This window comes from Anoplopoma fimbria, chromosome 24, assembly GCF_027596085.1.
Source record: "Anoplopoma fimbria isolate UVic2021 breed Golden Eagle Sablefish chromosome 24, Afim_UVic_2022, whole genome shotgun sequence".
NCBI lineage: Eukaryota > Metazoa > Chordata > Actinopteri > Perciformes > Anoplopomatidae > Anoplopoma > Anoplopoma fimbria.
The window spans coordinates 4,813,558-4,825,939 of record NC_072472.1 but is presented as its reverse complement, the minus strand read 5'-3'; the positions used below and the strand labels follow the sequence as shown (position 1 = coordinate 4,825,939).

General features: G+C 38.6%; 1 protein-coding gene across 1 annotated transcript in view; it reads left to right on the top strand.

The window, feature by feature from the left end:
• The first annotated feature begins 5,849 nt into the window (after positions 1 to 5,849).
• The window catches only part of larp1 (La ribonucleoprotein 1, translational regulator), a 50,471-nt gene continuing 43,938 nt past the window's right edge, over positions 5,850 to 12,382 (top strand). The window contains 1 exon segment of the mRNA XM_054625422.1: positions 5,850 to 6,569. Within this exon segment, the coding sequence (XP_054481397.1) occupies positions 6,194 to 6,569 (376 nt within the window). The 5' untranslated portion in view covers positions 5,850 to 6,193.

The following is a 12,382-nucleotide window of genomic DNA, read 5'->3' as shown; positions in this document are numbered from 1 at the left end:
TTTAATCTGAATTTACTGTTGCCAACATACACTGTTTTTTCTTTTCCACTTAAATGAAGAACTATAAAACTACACATTTTTGTCTGGCACTGATTTCCTCCCCCTCGAACGTTGCGTTCAGGCAGGAATCTGACATTTAACTGCTTGTTTTTCTCACCTGGAGGACTGGATGTCTGACTGCCATGTGACTTGGAAAAAAAATGGGAGCCACAGCCAGAGGCGTTTACGGCATCCAGAAGAGGGAGGCCGGTCCAGTCTTGTTATCACCACACCCCGTTCAGTTTAGGGATTTAATGGCTCTCATTGGGGGGTGTTTGTGCTGCTGAGTTTTTCAGAACATTGTTTTGTACCACATTTAATTTTACTTAATGAAGTAGTTATCATCATTTTAACTCAGAGAACCATGCTGCTATTAGATTGACTCAAAAACATCAAAATCTCAGGTCAAAAATCTGTCTTCTGTTTTAAAGGTCTCGTGTTTATTGTGACTCCCAGGAATGAACATTTAGTCACAAGTTTCTCTGATGACGACGAGGTCAGTTTAATAATAGCTTCCCATATTTATAGACCTTGAAACATCTGTTGTAAGAGCAGAAAGCCAGCACCAATGAGGGCCCACCTCATTTCTTACTGTTATGAGTCAACAGAACCAATAAGAGTAGCACAGGTATGCAGAAGGAGTTGTGAAAAAGTGTGTGTGAGTACATGATGGATGTGGATTCATGGGGTCATAAACTGCACAAGGCTATTTTAAATGTTAAATGTTTAACCTCCTTCTTTCTTCATCTGCACCTTCTCTTTTTTTCCTCCTGTATACACCCATCAACACGCCCGTCATTCAATCACAGAGGAGGACTAACCGATGGCTGCGCCCTTCGTAGTAATGCGACCATGTACAGTGTGCAGTGAGAAAACCCACGCTCATGTCGTGATCCCTACCGACAGACGGCATATTTCAGGCTTTAGTCATAAAACACTCCAGGAATCCTGCAGGCCGTGTGCAGCAGCTGAAGGGTTTATAGAGAGAAGCTCCTGTTCTGTTTGTCAAAACTATTTAACACAACGTACTGCATTTATTTTTATGAATTTTTCTCATATATGACACAGGAAATCAACAGGTTTAAGAGACGTTTGACCTTTTAATAACGGAGGACTTTGCTGTGCATTGAATTCTCCAAGTTCCTCCAATCTTTTATTTTGTGCCTTGATGTTTGGTGATTTAAATATGAAAAATGTAATAAACTTATTTTTTCTTTTCTGTTACGTGCACAGTCATATGTACATTATTGTAAAATAAACGTGGGTCAGGAAGCAGAGTCAACACATGTTGATTCACAGAAAAACTGTTTTTTACCATCAGAGTTATGATGCTTTGACTTTATTTAGAGAACAGGAGGTTTTAGGATCTTTTTTTTTTGGGGGGACTTTTACAAATGAATCCCATATTTGTCTCCACGTGTTTGGGGTTATTTAAAGGCCTCTCTATGCTTGAAGCAAAGTGCTTGTTGGATAATCTGCTGACATCTGCTTCAGGCAACGACTGGTCAGATGCATGATGGCTTTTTTTTCTTCTATTCTTTACATATTTAAATACTTTAACTACTGTCTGAAAATGTGTATCTACATTTGATTTTGTGACCTTTCAAGTTTGGCTATTCAAACCAGGAACTGGAGTGCTGCAGGAATGAGTCCTAAAGCCAAGAAATTAGTCAACTTTTTTCGCTTCCATTTTCCTCAATTCGAGGTCAATGCGTTTTTAAAATATATTTTTTTTGTTAGAGCCTGAAATAAGGTAATTTGTTAACACAAGCTCAAGAGATTATAAAGTTTTGTTCCACATACAAAATGCGTCAGTAAATACTCCTCTTGGGAATGTTATAGCTCTTAAGGTTCTTAATAAAGGCTGATGCTAACAAGTGGCTAATAGAGACTACAAAATGTCATCACGCTAACTAGTCCGCCTTCACAGCCTCGTTGTGTAAACTCTCGTTCATGCAACAGTGGTGTAGTTTGTTTACAGCTGGACGTTAGCATTTTAATTCTGCATTCAAGCTTAAAAAAATTACATTTTCTGCAATAATCCAACGGTAAAATCCTATTGGCTTTCTTTAAATTGAAAATCTAACATGCTAACTTCCAGGGTTGGCCTACAAAAATCCACAAAATCAAAAGTATGTAAGAATCATCATTAAACTTCACACAAAGTATCAAAGTAAACGTATTAATTGTGCAGTAGAATGTTTCCGGTAAGTGTTTTACCATTGATATTGATATTTTCGGATTACTTTTACTGCTACGTTAATGTTAACGTTGCATTTTACTCCTGTAGCTGATTAGGGTTGCATCATATTGTATAAGATTATTTTATGGTTGTAGCGTCGGTGTCCTGTGAGAACCACGTATCCATAAATAGACAACTTTTCATGAGCTCAGAAAAACAGCCCTGTTTTCTGCTGTGTGACTGTGCATTTTATAGCTGATCCAAGAGGCCTTACAAACAAGTTATCTAGCTTAAGAAGTAGGGGAATTTAGATAAGATAAGAAGTCCACAGTAACTGAAATAGTATATATACAGACAGAAACTATTATAACTATTGTATTGCACAGTATTTTCTCAACACATAACGTTTTTATCATACAAATAAACATTTCAAATCACTAAATGTTTTTATCATAGTAGAAGTATAAAGTTGCATCAAATGGAAATACACAAAGTACAAGTAGGCCTCCTCCTATTTAAGTAGCCTAAGTGTACTTTCTTACATTCCAGCACTGGTAGAGCCACAGTTAAACACACACACACACACACACACACACACACACACACACACACACACACACACACACACACACACACACACACACACACACACACACACACACACACACAGTCCAACTCTGAGTGTTGTTATATAATCAAACACACAGGGGCCCTTTAATGTTGAGCCACATGTTTGGTGTCCCTGAACACAACACACACTGTAACACATGCAGAAAAGAAATCAGCAAAAAACAAATTATTATATAATTGTGATACAATTATAAAAGAAAATGTTTAGGAAAAAGAGGTTAAAGGTCACGGGAAACCAGACACACGTGCAGCCTGGGTGTGGACACGTGTGTAACGGTACCGTGTAGGGACAAACAGTAACGAGGAGGTTTAAGCTGCTCTTTAAACCTTTATTTACATGTTTTAAAACATCAAAGTGACGTGAAACACTCGAGTGAGGGACAACCAGACGTCCATGGACATGAGAAACACAGTGAGAGCTCTGTGTTTCTGACAGATGTTTCAGAGGGCCAGAATGACGTCATCTGGGGGCTTCGCGCTGCGTTCAAAACTATCCGGAAAATCTTATTTGTCGCAGAAATGCAGTATCGGTGATTAAGTACATGCGGTGGAAGGGAATTAAATTAAATAATACATACATCTGCCTGTTTGATATTGTTAACTATGACTTATTGAAGTGTTTTACAAAGCATCTCAACATTTACATGCATTACAAATGGTATAAACACTGAGTTAATAAAGCACATTTATTAGACAGCTTTAGTTACTAAATATATTGGAGATTAAGGCATTTAAAAATATAACATGATGCATTGTTATAGCTGAAGCATTAAATCTAACAAACTAGCACAGCCAAAAACAGACAATACATACTGTACCAGTCAAAAGTTTGGACACACCTTCTCATTCAATGGTTTTTCTTTATTTTTATTTTTTTCTACATTGTAGATTAATATTGAAGACATCCAAACTATGAAGGAACACATATGGAATTATGTGGTAAACAAACAAATGCTCAACAAACCAGAATATGTTTTATATTTTAGATTCTTCAAAGTAGTTGAATGAGAAGGTGTGTTTTGACTGGTACTGTAAGATGAATGTTTGTAACTTTAGCTTTAAAGGTTTGATATCTATGGCTGATTGTGGAGAGTCTTCTGATCATGTGTTACAGTGATTACGGGCTAATGTAGACCTTTGCATATCTGACTGGCTATATAGAAAGAGGATCACAGCTTTAAGGACAAAGAGAGAGCTGTAATCCAATCAAATCACACATTCAACATGTGACCAAGTTGATCCTCGAGCTGGTAAATGTTTAGTTTTCTGGAACAAAAGTTGCTGTCATGTGATAAGAAGGTTCATGGACTATTCTATTTATCTTTTTTGTCCATATTATATATGTTTATAGGAATGCTATGTGGTAGTTAACACGAGGGAAGCTATAGTTTTGGACAGGGTATATAACTGCAGAATATATGAAAACATTTGCATTTAAAAAGTGAGCATTTTCCCATTTACTTCTTCAAAATGGGTTTGTTGATTTTCTTTTGGACACTAAAATAAACTATATCAAACATGTAATTTAACTCTCCATTCTTGTTACAATTAAGTACAAAAAGCACTTAAATACGCCCTAAAAAAGTAGCACTTTTGAGCACTTTTGTGGTTTTAAGAAGCTATAGTTTTGGCCAGGATATATTACTGCAGACTATATTAAAAAAATATTTAAAAGTGAGCATTTTCTCTTAAAAACTGGGTTGGTTGATTTTCTTCTAAACACTAAATTAAACATCTAATTTAGAACAAAAATAACTTTACATTCATCATACAATTATATATGGTAGTTAACATGAGGGAAGCTATAGTTTTGGCCAGGATATATACATTCTAAACACTAAATTAAACTAGATTAAACATCTAATTTAGAATAAACTTAAAAAACTTTATTAGTACATTGCATCATTCACATATAATTAAGGCACTTAAATACGCCCTAAAAAATAGCACTTTGTGACCTGAGAAAATGGGATTTTAAGAGGTTTTAAGAAGCTATAGTTTTGGCCAGGATATATAACTGCAGAATATATGAACAAAAAAAAAATGTGAATTAATAGGAGATCATTTTCTAATTTACTTCTTCAAAATGGGTTTGTTGATTTTCTTTTTGACACTAAATTAAACTAGATTAAACATCTTATTTAGAACAAAAATAAACTTTACATGCATCACACAATCAAGCCACTTAAATACGCCCTAAAACAGTAGCACTCTGTGACCTCCGAAAATGGGATTTTAGGAAGTTTTAAGAAGCTATAGTTTTGGCCAGGATATATAACTGCAGAATATATTAATATCAATAACATATATTAATATTAATAACAAAAATAACTTTACATTCATCATACAATCAAGCCACTTAAATATATAGCGCCCTAAAAAAAAGTAGCACTCTGTGAAACAATGGGATTTTAAGAAGTTTTAAGAAGCTATAGTTTTGGCCAGGATATAAAACTGCAGAATATATGAATAAAATAACATATATTAATTGGAGATAATTTTCTAATTTACATTCATTCAAAAATGGGTTTGTTGATTTAGTTTTCACACTAAATTAAACACTAGATTAAACATCTTATTTAGAACAAAAATAACTTTACATTCATCATACAATCAAGGACAAAAATATAGCACTCTGTGATCTCCGAAAATGGGATTTTAAGAAGTTTTAAGAAGCTATAGTTTTGACCAGGGTATATAACGAATATATTAAATAAATAAATATATTAATATCAATAACATATATTAATATTAATAACATAAAACTGCAGAATATATGAAAAAAATGTGAATTAATTGGAGATAAGTTTCTAATTTACTTCTTCAAATGGGTTTGTTGATTTTCTTTTTGACACTAACTTAAACCAGATTAAACATCTTATATAGAACAAAAATAACTTTACATGCATCACACAATCAAGCCCCTAAACCAGTCCCACTCTGTGACCTCCGAATAAATGTGATTTTAAGACGCAGCTCCTGAACGCATCATCTCGACCTGACCCATAAGCGCGCTCCCGGCTGTACGTGGCTACTCCCACCCTCCGTACGTGCGCGTACCCCTGCATCGCGTGGTGGGGATCATCCATATTGCTGCCTGTGCTGGAGATCAGGTTGTAATCCTCGTTAGGCCCTCGGACACGTTTTTCTTTCATTTCTACACATGTTTTAATTCTTCGCCCGGCTGCGCTGCGTCTTCGGCCGAACATCTGTCCTGGGAGCGGCAGAGGAGCGGCAGACTCAGCCGAACAAATACTTTTTTTGTGTTTTCTCCTCGTGAAATTGAAGGAGATTGATTTTTTTTTTTTTTTGGGGGTGGAGGAGGAGGAGGCAGGAGGAGAAATGGCCACTCAGGTGGAGGCTCTCCTGCCCGGCACCGCGCTCAGCAACGCGGAGGAGCGCGGCGAAGTTGTTCGCGAAGAAGCGGAGGCCAAGCGAACGGGTGTCGCCGAGCCGCCGCTGCCGCTGCCGCATGGAGGGAGCGGCAGCAGCGGCAGTAGCGGCAGCAGCGGCAGCAGCGGTGCAGGTGGAGACCCCGACGCCGAGGATCCAGCCTCCTCGTCGGGCAGAGGAGGCTGCGACAGCGACGAGAAGCTCCAGGAGGACGGTGTTAAAGCCAGGAAGGAGTTCACAGAAGCTCCTCCACCCAAGGTGAACCCCTGGACTAGGAAAATGAACGCGGTGACCGTGGTCAGCGTGAACGGCCAGGCACACCACGGTGCGTAAAAACCTTCCTCCTCCTCCTCCAGTGCATGTTGATTTCTGCTGTCAGTGTTGTGTCTGTGCAGGTGTGGTCCAAGCAGCAGTCACAGGACAAAGAAAAGCTCATATTTATTGAATTAAAACACAAAAAGGTGCATGCACTAGAATAGTGTGGTTGCTTTTCCTCCCCCTCCTCCTGCAAGAAAGCTGGATATATTTGGAGTTAAATCACCTCCTTCTCCTACATCCTACCTCCAACCTCCTCCTCCTGGTGAAGGCTATTCCTGGATGGGTTTGACTGGTTGCACAAGGGATTACACCCTTTTTTTAATATATAAATATGAGTTAAAATGCACCAAAATGGTTTTACTTTCATTTAAATGCAACAAACAAAAGGTGTCTGCACCCCTTTTAATCACTCACTATCTATGCTTCTCCTTTGTGCATTCATTGTAAAGTTGCAGAGCTGGTGTCACCACCCAACCACACAAATGTGCATTTATGTGCATCCAGTTTTGATGCATTTCTGGGTTAGTTTGTAGTTATTTTAAATTAAATTTAGCAGTGTCACTGTGCATGCTGGATGCAATGACTTTAAACATTTAAAAAGCAACCAAAAAAATGCCCTCATGCTTTATCACCATGTTCTTTATCTCTCTCTATATATATATATATATGTGTGTGTGTGTGTGTGTGTGTGTGTGTGTGTAGTCTACCTCCACCCATAGTGACACCCTCCCCCTGTTGTCCACTACTGTTTACATGTTTGTGTGTTTGTTTTTTGTAAATACACACTTTAATAAGACATTTATTATTATTATTATTTATTTTGCATTTCATAAATTACAAGAAAAACACACACACACACACACACACACACACACAGAGGCCTAGTGCGTCGCAGAGCCTTCACCACTCAGCTGTTAGCTTAGCATCCATGCTGCTACCCTGCATTTACACTGAACATGTGTAGAAACATGTCATCTTTCTTCATGCACTTTAAATATTGTTCATTTCTCCATCAAAACACCGCCTCAAACGCGACACATCTGCAGGTTTAATCTCTCTTTTTAAAAGCAGCAGCCTTGTTGTGGGGCGTCACGTGTTCACTCCACGTGTTCCCCAGGAGAAAGGCATGGGTGCAGCTAGCAGGCTAGTTAGCCACCTAGCATGCTAACTCAGCTCCCATCCGTGCCAAATAGGACACCAAGCACTGTTTTAAGTGTGTCTTATGTGAGGTGGATTCACTGGTGTGTGTTTAATAACTCTGTTGTGTTTTTGCTGTCAAGGTATAAAGAGATGCTCCTGTCTTCTTGTTCACATGGCTAGGGGGTTGTTAGCATAGGAGCTAACAGGCTGGGGGAGACTGGAGTCATCATGGCTACTGCATGATCTCACTGCTTCAGTCTGGGGGAAATATTGTGTTTTTTGGTGCTAATAACTACACAAGGGTGTTTTTGGATAAAAAGAAGGTGTCAAATAAGCTGGGATTGATTATGGGAGGTGATTATTGGTGATTATTCTCTCTGTGGAAAGACAACGTGGTTTTATGTCTCTCAGCCATGTGTGTGTGTGTGATTTTTTCTTTTTTTCTTTCTTTTTCTGGGCTAGTGTCCACGCTGCAGACCTGCACAGTCAGGTCATAGTGAATCCGACAGCGGCCCGTCAGCGGTTTCTGTTGTCCTTGTTTTGCTGCCCGTTACTGGTGTAGACTTTAGGTTCAGGGTACAGCCTGTACCCTGAGTTTCTGGACGTGGGTGGGTGGGTTGGTTGGTTGGGTGGATCGGCTCCAAAAGCTGTCACATCAGCAGGAAAGTTGGGCTGGCAGCCAGAGGTTGAGAAAACCGTACTGTAGTGCCCCCTTTTTTATGTTGGAATCAAAGAGGGAAATTGTCTGGATGCTAATTATAAGTTGGATTGTTTGTTTAGAGAATCGGAGTTTTCCCCTTTGGCCCCCTTTTTTATACTAATCCATTACATCGGATACAGTGTTTTTATCACTTTCAACTTCTCCGATTGGAGCTAAACCTACAACTATACATTGCACATGTCTTTAAAAAGTACATTTGTGTGATTTATATTATGATATTGAGCTCTTAGCGACAAATACGGTGAATAAGTTTTAAAGTTTATTTTCTGAAGGCGGGGGCATTTTGTTTTTCCTAGAAAGTGTCATTTTTTTGGATCCAAATGATGGCTCGCTTACTAAAGAGGGTGAAGTTGAGTCTTTTTTTAACAGGTAGACTGCTCTCTAATCAGCCGTGTGTACTCAGTGTGTCCTTGAACAAGACCCTGAACTTCTGTCCAGGATAAGAACACCCACTGAAAGGCTGAAAACGTATGTCCACGGCCCGGCCAGCCAGTTTTGGGATTACAGTGGGAGTGATCCTAAATGGATTTGGATTTGGAATAAGCAGCATATTTTTTTTTACAATCGCCTCAGACATGCTGCTGCTGACTGGCTTTACTGTTAAATGTTGTGGGAAATAATCATTTTAGGCTTCTTATTGTCTCAATATTGGCTTATCGGATTGCTGAACTTGGACCTTTTTGAACTTTACTTTTCACAAAAGAGAAATTGACAGCAATATCATTAAACCTGTAGTACATCAAGCCATCACCTTCTCACCCAGTCATCAAATGGTTAAGACATCATTATGTCACCACCCACAACTTGTTAAATGGAAGACTGTTCACTTTTTGATGTCATGAGTGATGCATTTCCCCCTGACCTTTTGATACTCAAACTCTCCAAGCTGAGGTCAAATAATGTGTCATAATATGATGAATTATTTGAGGCTTTTTTAAAAATAACTGTAATGAAGCCTTATCTTTTGACCGGTTGAAGTTGTTTAATCTTCTAAAAGTGGCCTCCCTTATGTTTGGTTGCTAGTGCTATTAGTAGTAAGCATTCCCCCGACTGTCTCGTCTCCAGGGTGTGTGGCTTCCTTCATACTGTCATCAAAAACCACAACACTTTTCACCAAGGGCTGGATTTGTCGAAAGCCCTGGCCACAGACTTAAAGGTGCCCTGACTCGTTGTGGTTTGCGTTCAAGGTCACTCGCCAGAATGTACACTGTGTCTCCTCGAGGCCTAACAAACCGGTTGAATGTGTTTCCCTCATGAAACATTTGCGAAAAGCTCATTTAAGAAAAAGATTACACCTTGCATTGTTTACATTAAGGCTGTTGATTGACATCACCTTGCTTTAGTATATGGAATGGTAAACCCCTGTGTTATATATATATATATATATATATATATATATATATATATATATATATATATATATATATATATATATATATATATATATATATATATATATAACACAGGGGTTTACCATTCCATATACTCAAAGCAAGGTGATGTATACTGCAACTTTTTTCAAATCTTATTTTATGAAACCCGTCACAGTATAAAGACGAGACTCGTAATAATTCTCTACTGTTGGAAATTGATTACATTAAGCAGTTGGGCGATTAAACAACGCAATCTGTGCCACTTTCTGCCACCAATCATTGGATGTAAAATGTGAATTAGAAATTAATAATGTTTTGGGGAATCTGTGCATGACCACTCAACATCATTTTGCATTACATTACATTACAGTCATTTAGCAGACGCTTTTATCCAAAGCGACTTACAGTCAGTAGTATATTACATATCATTCACCCATTCACACACTGATGACAGGCTACCATGCAAGGTGCCACCATCAGACTCTAACTAACATTCATGCAACATCCAGTCCACACCGATGGCAAGCCTTCAGGAGCAACTTGGGGTTAAGTGTCTTGCCCAAGGACACATCGACTGCCGAAGCCGGGTATCGAACCACCGACCCTCTGATTGGAGAACTACCTTGCTCTCCACTACGCCACAGCCGCCCCAATACTGAAGTGCAATTATATTTTCTTACACCCCTTGTTACAGCCATGTTTTCTTGGTAGCGGTGCTTTTCTTCACTTATGTTGGTGCATTACTTAGTTTTGTTGCACGTTAACGTCGCCAACTGTTGAGCAGAGGAACAGCAGGAATGTGCAGTGAGTTGCTTGTGTACAATACAAACAAAAGTGCGCCATAGTTGCTCCATAGTGGGTCAAAAACTCTACAAAGGGACCTTGGAGTTGCAGTTCACTCCACATTAGTTTCTACGAGAGATGAGGTATTGGCTTCAGGTTGTGAGTTTAATCTGATTGAGCTTTGACAGGTGAAATTAGACAATTCTCCAAAGTCCAAAAGGTTAGAAAAAGTGTTGTAAGCTTTCTAGGAATATTGGTTGTATAAAAAATGCCAGAGAAGGAGTAATGCTGCAGTGTTGAACCCTGCCTCTTTTTGTGTGATCACGTCACTAAATAACCGCAGATGAAATCCGGTCCGACCGCACCGCTAACAGGAAAAAAACTTGCAGCGTTGAAGCTTGTTTTGTACATTTTAAACTTCTGGCATTTTAGCTGAAAGACTTCTCAGTTTGTGATTTGTCATGTGACACCTCTAGGGAAGCAGTGATGATCATCTACAGTATGTTTCTTTGTATGTGTCCCCGCTGCGGGACTAATAAAGGATTATTATCTTATCTTATCTTATATTGGAATTGGTTTCTAGAGATGTAGACGGTGGATTAATTCATCACATTGACCTGATGGGGTCCTTTTTTTTAATTTATTTTTTTATGCTGACTTCATCGTTCATTTGTTCAAGTAAAACGAAAGTTCCGCACAGCTTTTTCAGTTTATTTTAAAGGTTTAAGGTGCAGAATGTGAATTAATCTCCCACACAAGTAGGCTCAGTTCCTCTGAACAGTAAGCCTAAAGTCATCGGTGTGTTTTTGCCCCCAGAGGGAGTTTTAATGGTGAATTAGTGATAAATGTAGGCAGTGCTGTTGCCTGCCTTGTTTCAATTCGTCACCACAGAACAGGAGAACCAGTGTGGTTTATGTAAGCAGGCCCTCCTTAAGGTTACATTTCAGTCATACAGCTAGTCGACATGGCAATGCAGACATTTGTTACATATGATTTTTAACAGCAGTTTTGCAATATAAATCCAGTTTGTAAACGAGAACGTACGGAGTAAAACATTGTCCATTTGATCGGACAGCCTAGTGCACAAAATTAACTCTAATTTCCAGCAAAATGCAGCCACTTTGTTTAATGCGAGTTACTTCCTGTCCTGCTCTGAAACCTGTTTGCTCCTAACTGACCGCTTTAAAGGAATACAACCGCCACAAAATGAGCATTTGTTTAACCATTTAGCCACAGCTCAACTATATTTGAACAGTTGCTTTAACACAACTCGTGCAGTATAATCAAAGTCTTGTTATCCAGCTGAATGCTCAGTACTTCCTCAAACACATGCATCAATAAAATCATTCTGTATAAAACACTTAAATGCGGAATTTTAAATCATCTTTTTTAACAGGGCTGCATGCTTAATAGATCATCATAATGTTATGAGGTAAAGATTGCAACATTTGCTTTAATTGTAGGGACTTGGAACACTAAATGGAGCTCTTATTTGTTTATTATTGGAGCACATTTGTGTCTTTCCATCCATGTTCTGCATGTATCCAAACCTGGACCGGCCAACGTCTAGAAGTCCCAACCCTAGATCCAAAACTATACTTTATTTCTGCTTTATTTCTATTAATTACTGAGCATCGTCATACTATTGTTTACTTCTAGTTAAAGTCTCAGAGAGAAGCGGTAAAACATCTTGGTGAATTACGGTTAAAAATAAATGATCTGCCAAAGTAAAAGCACGTTTTCTACATTTTACTTACATTATTGCTCTCGGATGCCATCACCTGCTCCAGGCTCCACAGCAAC